The sequence below is a fragment of the Mus musculus genome, chromosome 7, assembly GCF_000001635.26.
Source record: "Mus musculus strain C57BL/6J chromosome 7, GRCm38.p6 C57BL/6J".
Lineage (NCBI taxonomy): Eukaryota > Metazoa > Chordata > Mammalia > Rodentia > Muridae > Mus > Mus musculus.
In genome coordinates this window covers 28426176-28451892 of record NC_000073.6, presented here as the reverse complement: position 1 = coordinate 28451892, position 25717 = coordinate 28426176, and the positions used below count along the sequence as shown (strand labels likewise).

General features: G+C 47.4%; 2 protein-coding genes across 6 annotated transcripts in view; one reads left to right on the top strand and one right to left on the bottom strand.

Annotated features, from left to right (window-relative positions):
* Positions 1-3662: 3662 nt before the first annotated feature.
* Gmfg (glia maturation factor, gamma) lies at positions 3663-14424 on the bottom strand. Of its 5 annotated transcripts, none has more exons than NM_022024.3 (7): positions 14319-14424; positions 10363-10459; positions 10175-10224; positions 8624-8673; positions 6958-7040; positions 5903-5976; positions 3663-5521 (listed from the first exon to the last, which is right to left on the bottom strand). In NM_022024.3, exons 1-7 carry the CDS (start codon positions 14319-14321, stop codon positions 5450-5452), a joined length of 429 nt encoding a protein of 142 aa, NP_071307.1. In that variant the 5' UTR covers positions 14322-14424; the 3' UTR covers positions 3663-5449. The 5 variants fall into 5 exon arrangements, with proteins under 5 accessions (NP_071307.1, NP_001034281.1, NP_001364021.1 ...); NM_001039192.2 differs by lacking the exon at positions 14319-14424 and adding an exon at positions 10852-10956; NM_001377092.1 differs by lacking the exon at positions 14319-14424 and adding an exon at positions 10825-10902.
* A 1277-nt stretch (positions 14425-15701) lies between these two features.
* The window catches only part of Samd4b (sterile alpha motif domain containing 4B), a 36670-nt gene continuing 26654 nt past the window's right edge, over positions 15702-25717 (top strand). The window contains exon 1 of the mRNA NM_175021.3: positions 15702-15755. The gene's annotated coding sequence lies outside the window, so the exon portion shown is untranslated. The remainder of the gene's footprint in view (positions 15756-25717) is intronic.

Sequence of the window (25717 nt, the reverse complement as noted above, 5' to 3'; positions counted from 1 at the left end):
CGCGCTCCGCCCTCCGCGTCGCCGCCGCAAGGGGGGGAGGGGGCGCGGACCGGAGGTGGGGCGGCCACACGCACTCCCAGGTCGCCGCAGACCCCCTCTCCACTGCAGAGCGCCCTGGTCCAGCCCCCGCCCCGGCCCCACCCCTGTCCCCTAGACCACGCCCCAGCGGCTACTTGGACCCCCTACACACACCCCTGCTCTCTCCATCACATCCTTAGAGTGCGGGTCTTTGAAGCCCCAGACCATGTTGGAGAGCCACCTGGAACCAGGAACTGTTCTACTCTTTTTCGTGACTTCAGACAGGGGTGGAGGCACACCCTGTCAGGAACCCTAAACCATATACCTCTAATTCCAGAAGCACCCCCCAGGTCATATCACAACATCCCAGGGGATCCAGATACCAACCTACCTCCCAGTCATCCTAAATCATACCCAAGGCTCAGATAGATGGTCCACAGACCACACCCCGAAATCCAGGGAGGACTCAGACTATATGTCAGTGTCCATAAAGAGCCTACCATAGCTTGATTCACTGGTGAACCCTGAGGAGCCACGCCATGTTTCATAGCCATCCAGAGTAAAAACTGATCCAACCCCAGCAATGTCTTCCCTCCATCAAGGACTTTAAACTGTTCCCTGTCCACCAGTAGCAATTGTATGCCATGGCTAATGTCTGAGGAACGCCAACCATCTCTTCTCCCTATGGGAAACCCTTAAACTTTCCTCATTTCTCCAATGATACCTCAGGTCTTCCTTTAACACTCTTGGGAACCTTGGAACTTTCCCTCTGTCCCTTTCAGAGCACCCCTTCCTTGGTTTACCTCTGCCACCATTTGCTGTAGGTTTCTTCCCACCCCCACCTCACCCACCCCCACTCCACCCCTCACTCCCAGCAACCAGTCCTGCTGCCTTCAGCCCCCTGCAACCCCTTCCTCACTCTCACTCCTGTAGATCCCTGAATACCTTACTTATTCCTTGTTTGGACCTTCAGTGTTTAACTCCTACCCCAGAGCCTACCTCCTGCCCTTTTCTCAGAGTCCACTGGGTGTCTCAGGCCATGTTCCTTCACTTTCTGACATACACATGAACTCCCAAACTCAGCAAGGCCTCCCCTCAAAATATATAGAGTTTTTCAGAGTTTTTAATAGTCAAATGCAAAGATCTGGTTCAGTTCAGCTCCTTCACTGCCAAACCTGGGGACAGGGACTGTTTCAGCTTCTCTGCCTTCTCCTTGTCTGTGGCCACCAGGGTGTAAAGGCTACAGTGAACCTTGAACTTCACATTATCCTTGTTCTTCTTGATCTTGACAGATCTGGCATCCTTCTGCAGGGCTGTGAGCGGGAATCAAGTCCTTGATTCCCTCAATTTTCCAAGGCGTGGCGCTGGGTGCCTCTGCTCCCGTGTCCACCCTTACTCCCCCCCCCCAAAAAAAAATAAAACTCACAGTGGCAAGAACCGGAAAAAAAAAAAAGGAAAAATTCTCAGTATCTACCTTACTGTAGTCCCCAGATCTGTAGTGTCTCAAACACTTTCCACTTAGGGACCCCCCCCCCATAGGGAGACCCTCACCCCAACCCCAGGACAGCTCACCAATGCAGATGACAATCGTCCAATTCAAACCCAGATGAGCAGCAGGGGATGCTCCTAGTCTCCCCTCTCAGACTGCCTGCCCACACTCTCCAGACACCATCTCCACATGAGCAAGGGAGTATAGGGCTGAGGAGACAGCAGGAGAAAAGGACTGGGGAGATCTCTGAGCCTGTGGAGAGCTTGCTGTGCAGCACAGGGGGATGGTGGCTCACTCCAGCAACCCAGGCTCTGTGGAGGCTGAGACAAGTAGATCCCTGGAGCTTTTCGGCCACCCCATGTAGCCTAATCTGCTAGCCGTAGGCCCCAGTGAGAGACTCTGTCTCATAAACCTGGTAGACCAGGGCTACAGAAATGGCTCATTTGTTAAGAGTGCTGATTGCCACTGCAGAGCACCCAGGTTCAAGTCCCAGCACCTATGTGTGGTGGCTTACAATTGTCTGTAATTCCAGTCCCAGGGGATCTAGCATCTTCTTCTGACCTCCACACGCACCAGAAATGCACATAGTGTGCAGACACACAGGCAGGAAAAACACTCACATGGACAAAATAATTTTAAAAAGAAAGAAAAGCCAGGTGATGGTGCCTCCTGCCTTTAATCCCAGCACTCAGGAGGCAGAGGCAGGCTGATCTCTGAGTTCGGGTAGGGAGCTGGAGAGATGGTCAGCGGTTAAGAGCACTCACTGGCTGCTCTTCCAGAGGACCCTGGTTCAATTCCCAGCACCCACATAGAGGCTCACAACTGTAACTCTAGTTACAGGGCACCAGACACCCTCACCCAGACATGTGTGCAGGTAAAACACCAAGGCACATAAAAGAAAAATAAATAAATTATTAAAAACAACGATAAAACAATAAAAATAAGGTGAGCCACTCCTGAGAAACAACACCTGAAGTTGACCTCTGCCTTACACACACACACACACACACACACACACTCACATGTGTGCACACGTAGCACACATAATGAAGTAGGAGAAGACCTGCAGCAAACAAACGAGACAGATGTAGCACTGATTCTAGGGCATTCAATTACGAAGGCTCTCCTCTGACTATCCCTATTTTACAGATGAGAACCACTGAGGCAGAGAGGTCTAGTCACTTGCCCAGGGTCACACAGTAATAAATGGCAGCATAGCATGTGCATGAAGAGGAAGCACACATAAGCATCCAAAAGAGGGGTGACATTGTCCCTGGACTGGAGGTGTGGGCAGAGGGGAAGGTAACAGGAACACATAATGGATAATGAGTGAAGAGCCTACGATGCAGAGGTAATTGAAAGAACTAACCCGAGCCCTACTTCCTGCAACACATCTTCCAACCTCATGACCTCATGACCTAGCCTATAATTCCTCACCTAGGCCCTACCCCCAATTCTGGCCCCACCTGCTTGCTGCCTCTTTTTTTTTTTTTTTGGTTTTTTGAGACAGGGTTTCTCTGTGTAGCCCTGGCTGTCCTTGAACTCACTCTGTAGACCAGGCTGACTTCAAACTCAGAAATCCGCCTGCCTCAGCCTCCCAAGTGCTGGGATTAAAGGCATGTGCCACTACTGCCAGGGCTACCTGCTGCCTCTTAAGCCCTGCCCTAAAGCACAAATCTAGCTCTGTATGGCAACCTGGCCCAGAATTTGCTGTGTAAACCAACCTGGCCTTGAACTCAGAGATATCTGCGGGCCTCTGCCTCTCAAGTGTTGGGAGTAAAGGCGTGCGCCACCACGCCCAACCTGAAACTCAGGATTCTTACTCTTCTTTGGTTTTTCCAGATTAGGATTTCTCAGTAGCTTTAGCTGTCCTGGAACTCACTTTATAGACCAGACTGGCCTCCAGTCCACAGAGATCCGCCTGCCTGTGCCTTCCAGGTGCTGGGATTGCAGTCATACCCGATCACTGCACCTCCTCCACCACCACCACCACCACCACCACCACCACCACCACCACCACCACCACCCACTTCGAGACTTAATTATAGTATTTATCCTAGGTTCCACCCACAAGTCTAAGCCCCACCCACTAATGCCTAAGCCACACTCTGCATTTTTGCCTTCCTGCCCAAAGAATACACACACACACACACACACACACAAATACAATGTAATAAAATACATCAAAATTTTAAAAAGTAAATAAATAAGTTAACATCAGGGTGCTGGTACTTCTTAAAAGACTGAACCCATCGAACCACCCCTCCGCCCCTTTGGTTAGTCTTTGCTTTCCAGATTTGCTCTTGATTGGGCGAGTCACCTACATGGTCCTTTCTGATTGGGTTATTTGCAGTTCTACCCGAAAAGCCAGTTCAACTCTGAAGGATAGTGAGGATGGAGGGGGAAAAGAAATGGCTGTTGAGTTCTTGCATAAAAAAACCATAGTGTGGTCTTTGGGCCTGGGATAGTCTATGGCTTCACCTTCTGTGCCTCGGTTTCTTTGTCTTCAGAGTGAGGTTAATTAAACTATGCCCGTATGGTGCCCACAGATCCTTGACTCGTAGGAAGCGCTCAGTGGGAGAGTTAGCTGTTATGCATTTGAGGTTGTGACTGTTGTGACAAGTTCCATGATCTCGGCAAGCCAGCGGCGGTTGCTTGGCCTCGATGCCTCTTCTTATCCCCAGACCTCTCTTTCCCACCTCCAGCCATTGGGAACTGAGGCTGTGATCAGAAGAAACATAGGTGGGGTGGAGCCTCTAGCAGGGCGGAGACAGCTTGATCCACATGTCCCAGAACATGGAAAGCTAAGGGCATTTCTCCATAGCCCAGTTTAGAGATATTCTATGCAGAACTTCTCGACAAGGGTTTGTCTTGACTGGGGATAAAAGAACACGGATTGAAGGGGGGAAGAATCTGAAGGCTGAGAGGGAGAGGCAGGGTTAGAATTCCCTTTTAGGCTCGTCTAAGAGCACCAGGGTTGGGGGAGGGACAGCCCAGGCCCAAGGTCACTGTGTCATTGTTACCATGGCAACGGCCACCTCTCAACGGGGAACCTGGAAAGAGGTGGAGGGAGGGAGTTCCAGGGGCCTTGGGTGTGAGGATTGAGGAGCCATGGGAGACACTGGGAGAAGCAGAGAAAGTATGATTCATCTTTGTGGTGACTGCCCATCTCAGAGCCCTGTATGGCTTGGGTGCTCAACACATGTCCTTCAAAGAGAAACAGAGGTTTGAGAAAATTCAATGCCCTGATGTGCCAAGAAAAAAGAAAGAAAAAGAAAAAAGGCTAGCGTATAGGGAGTATCCTTTCCCTGACTCTTCAAGCCCTCTGGGGCTCACTGAGAGTTCTGAATTCTCTCTCCCCACAGTCCTGGGCCTTCAAGCTTAGCAAAACCTCAAAACATCCATCCCTCAGCATCCTCCTGAGTGCCTGAAGCAATTACATTTTGATCTTTTGACATCTTTTGGCCTTTAAATTCTTCCTATCTGAGGGCTGAGAAAAGTAGCATTTGGCGCCAAAGATGCCTTCTTGTCCCAGAGCGGGGGAAACAGGTGGAGAAAAAGGGTGCCCGCGCTCTCCTCTCGAGGGTCTTTATCCCCTTAGGCGTGACCCTTCATTGATTCAAACATTTCTCCAAATTCCTTAAGGGGACCCAGGCCACCTTCCATCCAAGGAAACCCCATAGTCCCCCCTCCCTTGGTTTCTGAGAAACAGGTGTCTGTTCTCCTGGGACCAGCTTGGTTTCGCTGGAAACGTCCGCCCCCTCCCGGCCAAAGTTGGAACTGTAGGGACTGTCCGGCGGCACCAACAAAGAGGCTCAGATTTTGCAGATACCATGTCGTTATTAAGTTCCTGAAATTTTAACCTTTATTTCGCTCTTGGATGTTCATATCCTATCAATCTGAGCCTTCAGAAGTAAGGATTCCAAATCCCTGGCTCAAAGGTCAACGAAAGAAAGCTAACTTTTCCTTAAGCCAGGTCTCGGTGAGGTCGTCTGTGGTGCGGATTTCAAACACCTGGATAAAGAGCAATCGGCATTATGATCCAATGAGGATTCCTAACCCCCTAGGAATCAGGAGTCCAGATTCCAGCCATCCTCCTCCAAACCCAGGAGTCCGTACCCCAGTCCTCCTACTAGAAACCCAGGAGTCACCCTCCTACTTTGTTTGTCAAGAAGCCCTCCTGCTTCAAATCCAGAAATCCCAGCCTCCATATCCCTCCTTTCTCAGACCTTGGAGTCCAGGCCCATCCCACTTCCCTCAGACCTGAGGATCTAGGCCCAGCCTTTCTCTCTGGGGTCTAGAATTTACCCCCAGCCCACCAACCCCAGGGGTCCAGCCCCTGGCTCCCTCCCTCAGACCCTCAGGTTGCCCAGCCCCTCCAGAGCCCCTCCGGACCTTGGTAAGCTCCGCCGTCTGCACCAGCCTGTTTTTACTTCCTGCGTACATCATCTGTTGTTCAGGCTTGCAGCCTGTGTGAGAAAGGGAGATGGATGTGGTGGGGAACGCGACATAACTGGTAAAGCTCTAGGAATGTCCAGTAGGCACAGAAGGTCCTTGGAGGAGGACCTTGAAAGTCATCCGTCCTCAAGAGTTTCTACATTTGTTTGGGAGCTTCAAGTGATAGTGAGGGTCTCTGGGAGAAGAGTCAGAAGCCTGTCAGGGATTTCCAGGTAACATGAACAGGATTCCATGAGTTCTTGACGAATCTAAATGCCTGCCTTCACTTCTCAGCTCCCACGTACAACGCACCCACCCACACACACATTCACATGATTACTCTTTTTTTTTTTCTTTTCCTTAGACAGGGTCTCGCTATGTAGCCAAGATTGATCTTGAACTCACTGTGTAGACAAGACTGGCCTTGATTTCACAAAGATCTGCTTGCCCCTGCCTCCTGAGTGCTGGAATTAACAGCTTGAGCCACCATGCCTGCCTGCCCGACTTGTTCAGATTAGTTGTCGTTTAGTCGGGCCTGGCATCAGCTTCCCAAGTTCTGTGCTGAGATCACAGTTAGAGCATGACCATGCCTGGCTATGGTGTGTGTGCGTGTGCGTGTGTGTGTGTGTGTGTGTGTGTGCGTGTGTGTGTGTGTGTTTAGGGAGAGTTGTTTGAGACAGAGTCTCTATGTAGCTCTGGCTGTCCTGGGACTTGCTATTCACACCAGGCTGATCTCAAATTCACAGAGATCTGCATGCCTCTGCCTCCTGTGTGCTGGTTTTAGAAGGTGTGTGCCACCATACCTGGTTACTATTGACACCTCCACAGTGACACACACACACATTCACACTCACTCACACACTCACAAACGCACACTCATAACACAGCCATGCACACTCAACACACTCTACATTCACATTCACAAACACACACCCAACACACACAGACACACACTCACAAACACTCTCTCTCTCACACACACTGCTCCAGAGAATCTAAGACACTGTCCTCACCCACGGGGCTGGAGAAGATGAAGCACAAAGGATAGGACACCCTGCCGTCATCATGCACGTACTTGTAGCTGTAGACCACAAACCTACGGAAGAGAACGAGACCTGAGAAGCTGCGCGATCGATGCTCTGAGTTCACATCCTTAAATCTGGGGCTAGGCCCGGGACTTCCCTATCCCAGCAATGGGCCCTGAGGGCTGGCTCAGCAGTTGCATGCTGGGTGCCTGACCCAGGAGCTGGAACTGCATGTGAGCCAAGGTGCTAAGTGCCACAATCTGATCGATTGGACTTCACAGAAAAGACAAACTGTAAGATAAAACTCTAAACAAAATCAGCATCGAACCCCTTCTGGGAGGGGAGGTCCCCTTCTGGGCCCTGGCTCTTTGCAGTTGTCAAAAGTCCCTTTCTTTTGGGGTCTGAGTCAGGATGAAAGATGTGAACAGACCAATTTGAGTCAGGCAGAGTGGCACAGGCCTCTGATGCCAGTACTCAGAAGGCTAGAGCAGGAGGATGGAAATCAGACATTAGAGCATAGAGCTGTAATCCCAAGTGCTTGCGAGGCAGAGGTGAAACGATTGGGAATCCAGGGCTGTTCTTGGGTGTATATTGAGTTCAGAGCCAACCTGGTATACAGGAGACTGCGTTTCAAAGAAACAAGAGGGTCTAGAGAGATGTCTCTGGGGTTGGGTACTTTTTGTTCTTAGGTAGGGGCTGCAGGTCAGTTTCCCAGGACCCAGTGTCAGGTGGCTCCCATAGACACACGCACATAAATAATAAATTAAGTCCTCTTTTAAAAGGGGAAGTGCTGGAAGAGATATTTCAGCAGTTAAGAACCATTGTTGCTCTTACAGAGGACTGGGTTCAGGTTCACAAAGTTGCTCACAATGCTCTGTCACTCCGATTCTAGGGGATCCAAAACCCTCTTCTGGTTTCTATGGACATGAAGTGCATAGACATGCATGAAAACATGCATACTCATAAATTAAAAAAAAAAAAAAAAACCTTTTTTGAGACAGGAGCTCACTATCTTGGTTGCCCTGGAACTGTCTTTGTAGACTAGGCTGGCCTCGAACTCACAGAGATCCAACTGCCTCTGCCTCCCAAGTGCTGGGATTAAAGGTGCATGCTACCACCACCTGTCCTTAAATTTTTTAAAATGCTCTCCTGATTTGTCTACCCCTTAAAAAATTATTGGTATAAGAGGTGAAAAGATGTCTCAGTTTTTAGAAGCCCTTGCTGCTCTTGCAGAGGACCTAGGATCCATTCCCAAGCCCCACGTGGTAGCTTAGTACTCCAGTCACAGGAGATCTATGATGTCTTCTGACCTATGCAGGCACCAGGCACGTATGTGGTAGCTTAGTACTCCAGTCACAGGAGATCTATGATGTCTTCTGACCTATGCAGGCACCAGGCACGTATGTGGTACATAGTCATAGCTGCAGGCAAAATACTCACGGACATAAAACAAATAAATGGCTCTTTAACATACTAGTGAAAATTCTGCAATAAAATAATATTATATCAACAAAAGTTTCTAGACTATGACTTCTTGGCTTCAAACACAGAGATCTTGAGCCCATAAAGAGAACTAGAGCCCAACAGTCCCCCAGTTTATAGGTCTGTCACCCCCTACCCATATTCCCCCACTCTACCCCTTCCCCCCATATACCTGGGCTGTCTCTCTGGCAATTCCAACTTAAGTTCTTCTGGGGAGATGTTCTGAGGCAGAGAGAAAGAGACAGGGAACAAACAAATGACTGTCATTTGGTTTATTAAATGATCACTTAAAAACATGCAGAGACATTTTGCTAAGAAGAAGTGCATGTGGACTCATTGAGATTTCTCAGAACCCTTATGGGAAGGTCTTATTATGCCCACTTTGACAGCTACAGAAACTGAGGTCCGGCAGTGTCAAGGGACTTGCCCCACATTGCACAAGATAGTAAATGCCAGAGTTCCGATTTGAATCTGCATTCCCATGGTAACCGCTTTAGTATACTTCCTTTTAGGGGGCCTAAGGGAGCTTAGCTCTTCCTGGTCAATACCCTTCTCTGCCAAACAGACTTAGCTCCAGCAGGAAGGAAGGAAGGCTGTTGCAGACGGCAAAGCCACAGTGGGAGGTTTATCCAGTTATATAGGGTTGCTAGTGGCTTTGGGCTACCTTATCTAAAATGAAAACTTTTTTTTTTTTTTTTAAGCTCTAGGACCTGGCTCTACAGGCAAGAGCTCTGTACAGTTGTCCTCCCAACCTTTTCTTTTTATTTAACTCCTGTGCTGGCTAGTTTGTGTCAACTTGACACAAGCTATAGTCATTCAAGGGGAGAGAACCGCTATTGAGAAATTGCCTCCATTAGATCAGATTTAGGTCAAGTCTATAGGGCACTTTTTTTTTTTTTTTTTTTTTTTTTTTGGTTTTTTTGAGACAGGGTTTCTCTGTATAGCCCTGGCTGTCCTGGAACTCACTCTGTAGACCAGGCTGGCCTCGAACTCAGAAATCCGCCTGCCTCTGCCTCCCGAGTGCTGGGATTAAAGGCATGCGCCACCACGCCCGGCTTATAGGGCACTTTCTTTAGTGATATAGGAACATAGCTCCATTGTGGGTATACCACTCCTGGGCTGGTGGCCCCGGGTACTATAAGAAAATAGTTTGACCACGCCACGAGAGGCCTGTGAGCAGCACTCTTCCATGGCCTCTGCATCAGCTCCTGCCTCCAGGTGCCAGTCACGTTTGAGTTCCTGCCCTGACTTTCCTCAGTGGATTGTGATTCAGGCTATGTAAGCCAAATAAACCCTTCTCTTCCTAACTTGCTTTTGGTCGTAGTGGTTCATCACAGCAATAGTGACCCTAACTGAAGCACCTGGCTTTTTTTTGCCCTCGAACTCACTCTGTAGACCAGGCTGGCCTCAAGCACACAGAGAAATCTGCCTGCTTCTATCTCTTGCATTGGGGTATTAAAAGTCAGTGCCACCACACCCAGCCTTATTTGGCTTTTTGATACAGGGTCTTGTGTAGTCCAGGCTAGCCTCCAACTTAACACTGTAGCCAAGAATGACCTTGAATCCTGGTCCCTCTCTCTGCACCCTTAGAGTGCCAGCATTAGAAAAGCATGTGTCACGGTGCCCTGTTTATGAGGTAGCTGATCCAACCCTGGCGCACCCTCCCAACTTTGTCCCCAGACATCTTCCTGTATTTGGAATGTCCAGAATCCCAGCCCCTCACCTGGAGTTCATCCTCCAGCACCACCATCTGCCGGTCTTTGTCCACTTTCACTGGGGAGGGATAGAACACAGATTACAGACCCCTCGCCATTCCAGGGGACACCAGCCCAGACTTCCCTGCCTTGCTGTTCCCCCCCCCCCGACAGCCCCCCCCCCCGTGCCACCCTTGAGAGGGCAGAGGTCACTGACTTATGATGGCGGCATTGTTGGTCTCTTTTCGGAAACGAAATTTCCTCAATGTTTCCTTTAGCTCCGGGTCCACTTCACACACCACCAGGGAGTCCGACTGCCAATGGGACAGGGAAGAGCTGAGCCGGCTTAGCTTCTAACCTGGCCCCTTTCCTGACCCAAGTATCTTCGTAAGTCAATGAAGACGCTGAAACTAGCCTAGATGAGTGGCCTTTGGCAAACACCTGGATAGGGAGGCAGTTACTAAGACACACAGTTCAGCTCCGAGGGACACACAGGGGCCAGGTACCACCTTCCTGGAGGATTCCCTTGGATTACTCCAAAAGACCTAAGCATCTGCTTGCCTGAGGCCTCTACCTCTACGACCAAGCTTTGTCAAGACTGGGTCCCTTCCCTTCCTGCCTGTGACCTTCATCCCCCATCTGACCTCCATCCAGGTCACCCTGAACTCGGCCCCCTCACCCTTCCTTGTCACCCAGGCCCTCTGACCATGTTTTTCTGTCCTTAGGCCTCTTCTCAGTTCCTCTGTCTTCTAGGGGTGGGGACCCCAGGCTGAGAGGGATGGGCTATGAAAGGGGGAAGCTTTCCTCTAACACCACATCCTGTTTATGCCTAGCCTAGGACAACTGTCACAAAGGGCTCCTCCCCTTCCTTCCTTCCCTGCATCTGTCAGAACCTGTGAGGCTTTTCAGTCACTAAGATGGGGGTTCGAATACTGCCTCACTGTGGCCCTAGTTAAATTTGCAACTCTGGTCTGGGATTGCTGTGAAGAGAAAAAAACTTCACCTATCTCCCAGATAGAGATGCCTAAAAAGAGGAAATAAGTCTGGTACTGTGGAAAACACGTTTATTCTTTATTTTCTTGTTTTTTCAAGACAGGGTCTCTCTGTATAGGTCCTCTCTTATAGACCAGGCTGGCGTTGAACTCAAAGATCAGCCCGTCTCTGTCTCCCAAGTGCTGGGATTAAAGTTTGCTGTCACCCACTGCTAAATTCAACCATTCTACTAACTCCATTCTCCCAGGTCCCACTGCCTCTAGAGCAGTGACAGGCTACATAGAGAAACCCTGTCTCAAAAATTAATAAATGCTACCATGAAAATGGTGGCCTATTGTTGGAGTGATGTTTTTGTATACTGTGTCAAGATGTGTCTCTGTCCTTCCTTGCCTACCTCAGGTGTCCTCTGATAGGTTAAAATAAAAAGCCTATGGCCTATAGCAAAAGGCAGAAGAGCAAGGTGGGACTTCTGGACAGAGAAAGCAACTCTGGAAAAGAATCAATCGTGGTAGACATGGAGGAAATGGACTGTATGAAACCGAGGAGAGGTAACAAGTCACATAGCAGAACTTAGATTAGTATAAATGGAATAATTGAGTTACAAGCTATTTGGGAACACGCCTAGCTTAAGGCCAAAGCTATTAAATAAATATAATGGTCTCTGTGTTATTTGGGAGCAAGGGTAGGCATAGAAAAGGCCCAAACAGTTACAGCTTATTATATGTATATATATATGTGTGTGTAATACATGTGTGTGTAATAAGTATGTATATGTAATAAGTATATATATGTAATATGTATGTTTATATATACATCTATATACTATTATATATGTGTATATAATATAATTATAAATATATAACTAAATATATTTAATTAAATCTATACAATTCAAATATAATTTTTTTTTAATTTTTAAATTTTTAAAATTTATTTTATTTATGTGAGTATACTGTAGCTGTCTTCAAACACACCAGAAGAGGGCATCAGATCTTATTATAGGTGGCTGTGAGCCACCATGTGGTTGCTGGGAATTGAACTCAGGACCTCTGAAAGAGCAGTCAGTGCTCTTAACTGCTGAGCCATCTCTCCAGCCCCCAATTTAAATATAATTGCAATGTTTATTAATTATATAACATAATACATAATATACATTGATAGATATAGATATCTTCCAGCAGTCAGGATTGCCAAGTCTGAGGCCAACCTAGGTGACAACAGTGAACTCCAGAAGAGCCAGTGTTACACAGAGACACTGCATACCAAAAGACCAAAATAGGGCCGGTGAGGTGGCTCAGAAGGTAAAGGTACTTGCTACCAAGCCTGAAAAATTGAATTCATTCCTTGAACCCACATGGAAGGAGAGAACTGATTCCCACAAATTGTCCTCTGACCTCCGCAAGTGGGACGTGGCGTGTTCATGCATGCACAAACATAAACAAATAAACTCTAATGAGAAATGTAAAAGGACACAGGAGATTCTAGCTGAGCACGATGATGTGTGCCTGCAATTCCAGCACTGGGGAGCCAGAAGCAGGAGGATGGGGACCTGCAGGCCATTCTGAGCTACATAGCTCAGCTTTTTGTCAAAAACAACAAAACAGAGCCAGTTCTTTAATTTTAGAATTTGATAGGCAAAGAAAGACAGGAGATCAAGAGCTAAGGACAACCTTGGCTACATAGCAAATTTGAGGCCAACCTGGATTACAGTGAAGCCAGCCTGGGCATACACAAGGTCCTGTCTCAAAAAAAAAAAAAAAAAAAAAAAAAAAAAAGCAACATCAAAAAACAGGTGTTCCAGAGATAGCTCGCCATCTAGAACCAGTTAAGAGCACTGGCAGCGGAGAAGTAGCTGTGAACATCTTTCATCCCAGCACCCTGGAGGCAGAGACAGGCAGATCTTTGAGTTTGAGGTCAGCCTGGTCTATACAGTGAGTTCAGAATAGCCATGGCTACACAGAAAAGCCCTTCTCAAAAAAACCAAAACCCCAAAACCAAACAAACACAAACTCTAGAAAATCTGATAAAATAAACAAATGGGCATTGAGGGGTTATGTGTAGCTCAGTGAGAGCAGGCATTATCATACACAGGGCCTGGCCTTTTGATCTCATGAGTGTCCCACACAGATACACAAGTTCCCCTTCCCTTGAAACAATTCCTGGGTAATGTGACCTATTTATATGCCCAAATTTTGGAAAAAAAATCAATTCATAAAGCCACCTGTTCTATAAAGAAGAAATAAAGGCAAAGTAACTTATGAGAAAACCATATGTATTTTAGTGAAGAAATAAAAAAAATATTTCTAAGTTCTTGCTCCACTTGACTTTCTGTGCTGGCTCCCCTTTTTAATAATGGGCAGGTCCCATCACTGGTCTCCATCCCACCTGCCAGGTACCTCTTCAGTCTTCCCAACTCTTCCTATGATCTCTCCCTGACCCCTGATGAATCTTCTCCTAAGCCTCCATACAATTTTAGTTCTTCTATTTTAAAAACAAAGAACTCCCTCTCTAGCTTGTGTGGTGGTACAGATCTCTAACCCCAGCACTCAGGAGTCTGAGGCAGGAGTCTTGGCCAGCCATGAATATCTAAAAAGACATTGTCTCCAAAGACCAAAAAAAAAAAAAAAAAAAAAAAGGTGGAGTGGGCTGGGAAGATAGCTCAGTGGTTAAGAGCACTGACTGCTGCTCTTCCAGAGGTCCTGAGTTCAATTCCCAGCAACCACATGGTGGCTCACAACCATCTGCAATGGAATCTGATACCCTCTTCTGGTCTGTCTAAAGACACCTACAGTGTGCTCATAATTAATAAATCTTAAAAAAAAAAAAGACTTAAAATATCTGTGTTTCTCTGCGCAGCCCTGGCTGTCCTGGAACTCGCTCTGTAGACAAAACTAGCCTTGAACTCAGAGAGCCACCTGCCTCTGCCTCCCGAGTTCAGGGTCTCAATATGTAGACCAGGCTAGCTTCAAGCCTACAGAAATGCTCTGCTGGGATAGGACGCGCCGCTAAGCCCAGTTCCCGTCAACTCTTTCCTGTGCCATCTTCACAATGTTGGTCTAGTACTCATTTCTTTTCTCAACTCATGTGCCCTCATTTCTCAGAATTCCGTCTGAGCCTTGTCTCCATTCACCCCTCATACCCTCCTTGGGATTGGTCACAAACTCCCACAACCTCAATTACCATCTCTAATGATCCTTAAATCCTGGTCTCCAGCCTCAATTTGTGCCCGAGGTGGGGCAATGGTCTTGACCTCAGTGTTGGCTGTCCCACATTGAGCTTCTCCTCTGGGACCCAATCTCCCAGAGGGCTTTGTCCTGGACTTTTCTCTTCCGCCCTGTGGCCAGCCAGTGGCAAAAGGCTAGTTCAATGGGCCACCTGAGTGTCCCGCCTACTTCGCACCTCCTCCCTCCCCAAGGTCCCTTCCAGATGCAACCCCGCCCCAACTCCCCAGGTAGCTCCCTGGGTTCTCTCTTCTGTGTCTCATTCCTTCTCACCCCACTTCCCTATGTAAGCTAGAGGCGTCCCTTCCAAACTCCCAAGTCCCCAAGACCTTACTGGCCCCGTCACTCTAGTCGCTGTGCCTTTAGCACAAGTGCATACTCCCTCCAGTGGCCAAACATCTAGCCGCAGCTCATTTCCTACCACTCCCTGTCGTAAATTCGACACTCCACCCTGACTGTATTTCTTGGAGTTCTCGGAACAAGCCACGTTGCTGTCACCCTTCTGGAGAGCCGGCCCCTTTCCAGTCAGTTCACCCCAGCGCAGGACAGTTTGTGGATGGACTAAGATCACGACAAGAGTGATGGAAGCAATCTCCATTTATTGACAGCCTCTTATGTGTGGGGTCTTATCTCTTTCCACCCTTAAAGGGTCGACCTCGCTCATCTTGAGGTGTCACTTGAGGCGCGGCCGATCGATACCAGGAGCCAGGAGGCAGCATTGTCATCCCAAAGGGCGATGGTACTACCGGACACAAACCCTGGGCGGGGTGTGACCGAGGGGCGGAGAGGAGGGGGTCCTTGAACGCCAGAATGAGGAATTGTGACTGGGTTCGCCGCTACTGAGTTAGACCGGCGCGAGACTGCCCCCTGCGGGTCCGTAGGTCCAATCGCGGGCTTCGCCAGACCGTTGCCCGGGGCAACGCGGCGCGCGCCCCTCCTCTTCCCGGCCCTCTGCTCTCCGCCCGGGGCCTGTCCGTCTGTCCGTCACCTTCTCGTCAGACCAATCGTAGTGAGGAGGGGGCGGGCCTCTCAGGCCTCCTTCCAGCCCTGTCGCTCCCCTCCAGGCCAAGACCCCGCCTTTCTTGCCGCACACCTCCCACCCTTCGGTCTGCCCTCGCCGCCAGTTGGCTGGGCTCACCGTCTGTCAATAGGGTGTGAGCTAATGCTGGCGCACAGTGGCCCTCCGGGGCGGGGCCAGGGGCGGTGACGCACGGCGCGGTGACGCAGCGCGACGGCGGCGGCGGCGGCGGCGGCGGTGGTCGGTGCGGGAGGAGGGAGGGGAGCTCTCGGGCCAGAGAGGGGGCGACGGCGGCGGCGGCGGCGGCGGCAGCGGCGCGGGTGGCGGCGGCTGCCCGAGGAGGTGCGGGTGGCGGCGGCGGCGGCGGAGGCCGAGGCGGTGAGTCTCGGGCAAGGCCGGGCCGGCGGGCGCGGGGCGGCGGCGGTCGAGGCGCGCGGCGCTCCCCTCAGGGCGACCCAGGCCGCGCGGCCGGCCCCGCCCCCTCAGGGACCCCGCGCCGCGGGCTGCGGCGGGCGGCTGACTCGGGCCTCGGGAGGCCGGAGGATCCTGGAGGACCCCTTAGGGTTCCGCACTCAGCCCGTTTCTCCCTACCCGGGCCCCTTCCTCAGTTTCCCTCCCAAACCGTCACGCCCTGGGGCTAGCCGAGGGGCCGGGCCCGGGGACTTCTGTCCTGACTCGGCACACATCTGCCTGGTCCTCCCGCACGACTCCAGCGGCCTCCCCGGAGACCACCCTCAGCTTTCAACTGCCTCCTCTGGGGACGCTCCCTGTGGATCCCCGCCCTTTGGTCCTTGGTTCTCTCCTCACATCTTCCTCCTGAATCGCAACACATTCCTTGGTGGCTACTCGTCATCTGTCTTCACAGCACAGATATTCCAGGCATCTCCCCCAGGAAGAACCTTAAAGCCCCTAAACCGCCCCCAGATACTCTCTGCATCTAACCCCCCCCCCATCTGCATCACATATTCAAGTCATCTCTCCTTCAGACTTCTTCAAATACCCCCAAGAATTTACCCTTCTACCTCTCCCCATTCCAAAAGTCTTAGAGATTTTCACTCTTATCCCCAAATTCTTCAGGATGTCCCTGGTGAACACTACATCATCCTTAAAGAGCTTGCATATCCCAGAACAGTCGTCCTCAGATACTCAGGAAGTGCTCTTAGATGCCAAAACTCACCTAGAGGACCCTCTCCTCTCCTCTCTTTGCTTCCACCTCCTATATACGCCCTGTCCTCTTCTCATATTTCTTAGACCCTTCTATAGATTTCCAAACTCATGTTACACAAATATTCCCCAGCTTGGAATGCTCTAGAGGTAATCTCATGTACCCCAGCCCTTTTCTCCTCAGCCTCTACACCTTCTAATCTTGAAAATCTCCAGAGTTCCTCTCATATTCCCAAAACCTCTTCCAAAGCCTGTCTTCTGTATCCCAAATCCTTTCCAGTAACACACACCACATGTTTTAAGAATAGTGTACGGACTCCAAAAAAGTTTCCTCATAGCCTCTATTCTTCTCAAACTTTTCTTGGATAACCTGAAAATTTGAAACTCCCTTTCTAGCCTTTGGTAAACTTTCTGACACTCTTCCTTACAATACTGAAACACCCCTCTAAGCTACAGCTTTCAGGACCCCCATGCATCACAGAACTTAGTAACCCTGAGATGGCCTTTAGTTCTTTCTTTTTCTCAGACTTTCTTATTAAAAGACTTTTCTAGCTATCTCTTCCTCAGAATCTCCCCCACCCCCAATTCTCTAGAACCATCTTTAGAAAGCCTTGCATACCTACCTAATCTTTCTTCAGTATAGCTGAACACCCAGAATTCTTTGTGGAAAACCTACTCCAATGCTTTCAGGTCTTCATTAGGAGTCTTCTTCCCTCAGCCCTATATGCTTGGGGTTTTTTTTTGGGGGGGGTTGTTTGTTTTTAAACTTGAGATTTCTCATAAAGCCCCCCAATGCCTACCCTACCCTGTATTTAAAAATCCCTCTGTCAGGACCTTTCTCAGAAGACCACTTCCTAAGACATTCTTTAGAGATTTTTCTCCCAAGCCCCGTGTCGGTAATCTATAGCACTTTCTGGAAACCCACCCTCAATTTTCTTCTCTGACATCCCCAGTCTTATTTCAGGAATCTGTCAGATGAATCCCAGTTAGGCTAAATCTCTTCTTGCTTTCTCTTATCCCTCCATTCTTAGTCCTTTGAAATTATAAACTCTTCTGGATACTCAGCCTACTTCCCCCACTATTTCTGCAGGGGCCCCAGCATCCTTCAGACTCTCCCTTCCCAAACTTCCTCTACTTCTGGAATCCTAGTGCTTGAAGACTTCTCTCAATAGACCAGCTGACTGACCTACCTATCTTCCTTCTTTCCTTCCTTCCTTTATTTTTAGACATGACCCCCATAGGTCTCTCCTTTCAGAAGTGGAAAGATCTCAACACCTACTTAGAAACTTTTTGAGGACTCACTTCAACTTTCTTCCTTTCATTTTTGAAGACCCATTACTGAAGCACTCCCTTTCCCTCTGTCAGTGGCTCCCAAAATATGGTTAGTTAGACCTGCAGCAGCATTGGTTGGAAAATGCCAATTCTTGGGTCTTACTCAGACTTAATCAGAAAACCTCAAAGCAGAGCTCAACAATCTGAGTTTTTAACAAATGCTACTGGTGATTATGATGTGTGCTCTCAAGTTTGAGAACCACTGCTTCTAAGAGGCTTGCTCTCTCTCTCTCATACTCTCCCTCTTTCTCTCTCTCTCTAATAAAAAGTCTCCCTGAAAGAGTGCTTAAAATGTGCCTCTAAGCCCTGCTGCAGACCCTCATTTTCCCAAGGATCTACTGTGTGATGTACCCATCCTCCAGAAAGACTTCTTACCCACTTTGGAAGGATCTTGGCTTCTCCACAAGGTTACCCCACCCTCTGAGTAATTACTTCAGATTCTGCCTTTGAATGGTTCCTTTTCAGCTCTCCCTCAGCACTGTCTCCTTCTTCCCCTCTGATCCACTACAGAGCCTTTGCTGCTTTTGCTTTAAATTGCTGCCTCCATGAACATACATGTCCCTTTCATCTCCTCATTTCTCTCTCCATATGGCCATCTTCAGGTCTTCCACTCTGTGTCTCAGATGCCAAGGGCCCTCAGTGTACTTTATAGAGCACCATTCCCTTTCCTGCTTATAGTTTTATCTGCACTTTCCCACATACCCTCACCAGACAGGAAGCGAGAAGCACAGGATGTATCTGAATGTGCCAGGTGTTCCCCAGGAATGAGTGGGCACTCTTAGAGAATGGGTAGCTCCAACTTTCTCAGATCCCACTCCCCATTCATGCCTGGCACACTTTCCCCACCCCTTCCTCCCTTTCATCACTTTCTCCTTGCCTATACTCTTGCCCCCACTGTTTCTATTCATGAAACTTTTCTTGGCATTGATTCTGAACTATCCTATATTTTGTTCTAGTGTCCTACCTCACCTCATCGGGTTAGCTTCTCAGCCTAAGTTTCAGATCTCTATAGTCTTCTCAGCTCTTCCCAAGAGAATCCATTTCTCTTTAGGGCCAAGAAGAGGAAATAGAGACCTCAAGATAAATACTGACTTTAGGGAATCAGTAGAGAGCTTGGGCAGATGCACTAAAAGGCATGAGGTATAGATTGCTGTGGCAATTGAGCTATTTGAAAAGACTTCATGGAATAGGTGGTATTTAGGTGAGGTAGTGTTCTGTGGGAATCAGGACCACAATGAGGGGCTCCTAGACAGATAACACACTTTTAAACACTGTATGTTTTTGTCTTCTGGTGCTGAGAACTGAACTCAGGGCCTGGAGCACAAAAGAAGTGGTTAATGACTTAGCTACATGCGAAGCCTCAAGACATCTTCATCTCTCACCCTTAGTATCTTTTGTCTATGAGTAGAGTTAAAAGAAGGAAGTACTTTTTCATTTGCATGGTATTTCACAGCTGTACTGGAGTGACCTACAGCTGTAACAGGGATTGCTGTTTACTGTTTGCTAGGTGCTGTTTAAATGCTTTATCTGTGTAATTTCACATTCACAGGAGCCTGAGGTAGATAAACTACGACTATCTTCATTTTACATACGATGAGGTGAAGGATAGATGGGACTAATAGAAGGTCTGTGAGCCCTGCCTGTCCCAAAATGATAATGCCTTGGGTTAGATAGTTGGATTTTCTGTTCAGATAGGAGTTGAGTGTGACCCTTCATTTCTACAGCTGAAAAAATGAAGGTGATAATGATATCTTACTTCTTGGACTAAGTTAATGCATGTAAAGTACTTAAAACAAATGCCTTGCATACACTTGAGTGCTGTGAGCAGAAAGTATGTTAGCCCAGGCCCTAAAAGGTAGTAGAATCTTGGCACAAAGTACCTCTGTGCCTTTTTTAAGCTCCAGTAGGGATGGGAGGGAGGTGTGCAGGGGAATTAGGTGAGGGTTAATTGGCTCATGTTACTGAAAAATCCAGACTGCTTATAGCTGCATCCAAAGGTTCAGATAATAGTTCCAACCTTCACATTTCTCCATTGAGTTAGTAGCTTCTTTCTTACCAGGTTTCTGCTTGTTGCCCTCAGCAACCCCAGCTTTAAACTCTACTTCTTTAGTAGCCACAGTGGAAAGAAGAGAAAAAAACTTGTAAGAATCCCATTTTGAAACAATTTCTCCACCTAGTAGGTGTGGGACAGTTGGTGGTTGAAGATCTTTGGATATATTTGGGGTTCTGTGTTCTACAACTGGGTCTCTTACTCGCTGAACCAAATAGGATTGTGATTCTATCCCATGAAGTTTATGAGTACTGATGGTTCCTCCTTTTCTCTGTCCCCATCCCCAATAATTCCCTGCTCTCATTAGAGTATGACCCTACTGACATTGTTTCAAGATCTCACTAGGAGAGGCAAGAAGGAGGTGAGTGGCCTAAGAACATAGACTACAGTAGTCCTGGGATTCAATCCTTTGAATTTCTAGGGCCTAGAACTTTGGAGAGGCTTTGTTTGTTTTGGTGCAAATTTGTCAGGTCATGGTTAAAGACAGGTCATAAAAGAGAAGTATAAGAACTATGCAAGATTGTTTTGTTTTGCTTTGTTTTCAAGAAAGGGTCTCTCTTGTGTAGCCCTGGCTGTCCTGGAATTTACTGTGTAGACCAGGCTGGCCTTAGAACTCACAGAGATCCACCTGGCTCTGCCTCCCAAGTGCTGGGACTAAAGGTGTGTGCCACCACTACCCAGTGAACTAGAACTATGCAAATCTTAAATGTCCCTACCTATAAGTGTTCATTGAGTAATTCATGGAGGGAACTATTTTAGGTATTGGAGATATAGCTGAGGATAGAATAGTGAAAGGCCTGAACTAATGAAGTTTGCATTCTGATGGGGGAGAAGAAATACTGCATTAAGAGAAATGTAAGCCCTAGTGAGGTGGTTCATCATGTGAAGGCAATTGGTATATAAGCCTCAGGACCAAATTTGATTCCCAGAACCCATGTAGAGGTGGAAGGAGAGTGTTGACACCACAAGTTGTCTTCTGACCTCCACATGCAAACTGTGACACATGCGTATTCATACACACATAAAATATTAACATTTTAAAAAGAAGTATGAATGTGATATGTGGTGTGAAGAAATGGATGGGTGTAAAAGGTGATTACTATAGACAAGAGTGGCCAGAAATGGCCTTGTTGAAGAGGTGACAACTGAGCCTGATGAGCAGGAAAGATGAGTGACACGGGTTGTGGGAAGACCAGGAAGTGAGACATTCTAAACCTAGCATTGCTGCATGCAGGGGAAGAACTGCTGCACAGTGGGGAAATGTGTCATAGCTGTTTCTTGAGAGCCTGCTCTTTGCCAGATGCTATGGTATAGCAGTGTGTCATATAACCATAACCTTCCCTGCACTCAAGCCTCTTACAGTCTAGGCAGTGTGAGAATGGGAAGAGCTGCAGCCCTTGAAGAAATACCACCTGTAAAGATATCAGCTCCTCCTTTTGAGGAAAGTTGGGGATAGGTCTGATCTGAGGTCTGATGAAGAGGATTGGGAACATTTATTTGTGATTATGAACATATCTGGGCATACAAATAATAGTGCACACATGTGGAAGTCAGAGGACAACTTGTGCGAATTAGTACTTTCCACTATGTGGGTTTCAAGGATTAAACTCTGGTTGTTGGGCTCGGTAGCATGCATTTAACCCATTGAGCCATTTTCCTGACACAGATAAGGACTTTTGTAGCTGCCACTAAGAATAAAGAACTAGGGGCTAGAGAGATGGCTCAGCAGTTAAGATGACTGGCTGTTCAGTTCCCAGTACCTACATGACAGATCACTATCATCTCTAATTCTGATCCCAGAGAATCTGACACCCTCCTCTGGCCTCTTCAGGTATTGATACATACATAGAGGCAAAACACATACAAGGAAAATAAACGAAGTCTTTAAAAAGAAAACTAGAATCAGGCAGACAATTCTGTTACAGCCATATCTGTTGTGCCCTTGCATGCTTGATGAATTAGCCTTTTTCTTTAAAAATATATCTGAGCTGGGCGTGGTGGTGCACGCCTTTAATCCCAGCACTTGGGAGGCAGAGGCAGGTGGATTTCTGAGTTCGAGGCCAGCCTGGTCTACAGAGTGAGTTCCAGGACAGCCAGGGCTACACAGAGAAACCCTGTCTCAAAAAACCACCCCCCCCAAAAAAAAAGATATATCTGTTTATTTTAGGTGTATGAGTTCTCAATCTGCATGTGAACCTGCAGTGTTCTTAACTACTAAGCCATCTCTCCAACCCTTTTTTTTTTCCCCTCTTTAAAATAAAACAAAAAACCCAGGAGGTTGTAGTTGTTCATGCCCCAAATCCCAGCATTTCCGAGCTTGTGAGGCAGAGGAAGGAAGTTCATCATATTGAGTTAAGGTGTAACATTGGCTACATGAATTCCAGGCTAGCCAGGGCCACATAGCAGGACCTAATCCATTCCACCCCTCCCCCTCCTCCCAAAAAGAAAATGTGATTTTAGGGCATATATGCCTGTCATCCCAGCACTCAGGAGACAAGAAGATCTCCAGTGCTAAGTCATCTTAACTACATAGCAAGACCCTGGCTTCAGGGGAAAAGACTGTATCTTCAGGAGAGGAAAGAAACAGATGACAAGAGAGTCTGAAATATCTACAAAGGTGACAATTTTATAGGAGGACGAGGGAGTAGGGAACATTCTGTGAGAGGTAAAGAAGCAAGAGCTTTTGGTATAGGAAGAGGAATGCAACTTCCTTTTTACTCTAGGCTTTCTCAGAGTTCCCATGTTGCACTTAGCTTCCAGTAGCCCTGCTTGGCTTCTCTTTGTTTCCCCAGAACAGTTCATTAACAGAAAAAGCTTATTTTATTTTATTTTATTTTATTTTTGGGGTTTTTCGAGACAGGGTTTCTCTGTATAGCCCTGGCTGTCCTGGAACTCACTCTGTAGACCAGGCTGGCCTCGAACTCAGAAATCCACCTGCCTCTGCCTCCCAAGTGCTAGGATTAAAGGTGTGCGCCACCACGCCCGGTAAAAAGGCTCTTTTTAGTGAGGTGATAGTATACTTTTTTTTTTTTTAAGATTTATATATTTATTTATTTATTTATTTATTATATGTAAGTACACTGTAGCTGTCTTCAGACGCACCAGAAGAGGGCATCAGATCTCATTACGGCTGGTTGTGAGCCACCATGTGGTTGCTGGGACTTGAACTTCAGACCTTCGGAAGAGCAGTCGGGTGCTCTTACCCACTGAGCCATCTCACCAGCCCCCGATGGTATACTTTTTTATGTGTTCGATAAGTAGCCTATTCCTTTGTTTATAAAATGTGTGTTCCTCAGGCCTAAGTCAGAAACTATAAAAGCTAGGAATGGATGGGGAGACTGATAGTACCCAGAGATCGTGTGTGAAAAGATACTGCATAACCTTGATTTCTGGACACCAATAGTGACTTCTAGGGAGCTTCAGCATCTTTATTAAGAGCAAGAGGTCTGAAAGCATAGTGCCTGGGCCTTGCAGATCCTATACAATCATGAGTAGTGACTTCCTTTGTCTAATTCATTTTTCCCATCTGTAAAATCATGTCTTATTAATGTATGTGATCTTTATGTATTATGTATGTGTGTGTTGAGAGGGATTAAATCCCAGACTCTCACATTTTACAGACAAGTACACTATCATTGAGTTACAGCCCCCTCCCCTAAGCCTTACATATATTTTTAAATTAGATCCCAAGCACTTGAGAGGCTAAAGGAGGCAGATCTCAAGTTCAAGGCCAGCCTGGGTTCCATAGAAAGAACTTGTCTCAAACAAACTGCAAAGGTAGATGTCTAGGATCTAGGTGAACTCACCTGTGAAGAATTGTTAGCAGGGCCTGTGAGTGACAGTATATGTTGCAGGAGAGGAAGGCTTTTGACTAGTTGTCTTCCTATACATGGTGTCATCTAAGTCTTCTCACAGTATAACTGAGAAAGAAGCTGAATTACTTGCCAACAGCCATAGTAGTGTCAGTGGAAGAGCTGGGATTTGAGCCAGATCACCTGACCTACCCAATTCTGTTTCTAAATGAAGAGAGCTGACTGAGCTGGACAGTGCTGGTGCACACCTTTAATTTCAGCACTCAGGAGAAAGAATTTGAGCCTAGACTGGTCTACAGAGTGAGTTCCAAGATAGTTAGGGCTGCACAGTGAAACCTGGGCAAGGGGGGTGAATGCTGACTGAGTACTTGTCCTGTCCATGTCCTTTCTCACTTTTGGAGGCCAAGGAAGAAGCCTGGGGAAAATTTTCTCTGGTACCTCTCAGCTGTTTGTTTGGTTCCATTTTTTTTACCTCTGGGGTTGTAGGTACTTCCCAAGAAAGTTATACATTCTAAATCGGACCAGATGTCAGCAATGTTGCTAACTGTCTAGAGGCTTGCTATAGCAGGCCCTCTCCTGGCTTTCCTCAAAAGCAAGAAGATTCAGGTTTGGCCATGTGAGGACAGAGAGACCAGAGCAGTGGTGGATGTAGTTTTATATTTAAGTAGCCAAGACTGTTGTAAGAAAGAAATCCAGTTCTAACAGGGCTGAGGAGTGTGTTTATTGATCTGTTGAACTAAAGTTTAGCCCAGTAAGGAGACTTCAGGCTCTGTGGCCCTTGGGTCAGCCCCTTCCTTCTACCTCTTTGAAGATGCTCCATTTATGTTGGCTTCATTCAAAAGCAGTGAGCCACAAGGTAACAGAAGAAGGGTTCAAAGGTTAAAAGGGAACTCATTGTTCGAACCAGAAGACAGAATGGCTATTTGACAGATAACCCCATCATGGAAAGATGGTACATATATGAGGTGCCATAGGACAGTTGGTGCAAATGCCTTATTTAGGTACTGTCTCATTTCAAACAAAGAGGTGGGATTCAGGGACACAGGGACCAAGGGCCTCTGCATTTCAGTGGAAAGGGGCCATCCATTCATTTTCATGTACCACCTACATCCAGTATTCAGCATCCTTCTGTCCTGATCATTCTTTTTTCTTTCTTATGTTCTCAATCTCATGTTCTCTCCCTCCCTCCCTCCCTCCCTCCCTCCCTCCCTCCCTCCCTCTCTGTGAGTGTGTGGGAACACATTTATGTGGGTAGCTGCAAGTGTGTGAGAGCCATGGTAGGAATTATGAGATCTGAGTACAACTTTGGGTATTGGTGCTTGCCCACTACCTTGTTTAGATAAGTTTGCCTCTTATTCACCACTTGATATAGCTGCCCTGTGAACTTCTGGGGGTTCTCCTGTCTCCATCTCTCACCCATGTAGGATCACTGCAGCAGGGGTTATCACATCTTACTTTACCTGGACTGTAGCAATCTAAACTCAAATCCTCCCGCTTGTATGTTTTAGCCCCTGACTATCTCCCTAGCCTAAGATCACTACTTTTAGGTTGTTTTTGAGATAGAATCTTACTATGTAGTCCTGAGTGGCTTCAAACTTGCTGGGTAGCCCAATTTGGCTATAAACTCACGGAAATCCTTGTGTCATTTTTTTCTTCTTTATTTTAAAGGTTTATGTGTGAACGTGTTTTGTCTGCATATATGTATGTTTAGTACATGCACAAGTATTTGCAGAGAACCAGAGAGGGCATTGGATTTCCTAGAACTAGAGTTACAGATGATTATGAGCTGCCATACGGTTGATAGGAACCAAAGCTAAGTCCTCTACAAGAGCAGCAAGCGCTCTTAACCACGGAGCCATTTCTCCAGTCCCATTAGGAATGGATTATTTATTTTTGAGACAGAATCTTTATTAAGTAACCTAGAACTTGGTGTGTAGATCAAGCTGGTTTCAATTTTGGAGATCTTTTAAAACAAATTTTTT

Excerpts from the sequence above, each read along its gene's own strand:
- Gmfg (NM_022024.3), bottom strand. Across the intron at positions 8,674-10,174 it reads TGCTGGAGGATGAACTCCAG|AACATCTCCCCAGAAGAACT; the intron begins GTGAGGGGCTGG and ends TCTCTGCCTCAG. Across the intron at positions 5,522-5,902 it reads AGACGGCGGAGCTTACCAAG|GTGTTTGAAATCCGCACCAC; the intron begins GTCCGGAGGGGC and ends CTCTTTATCCAG.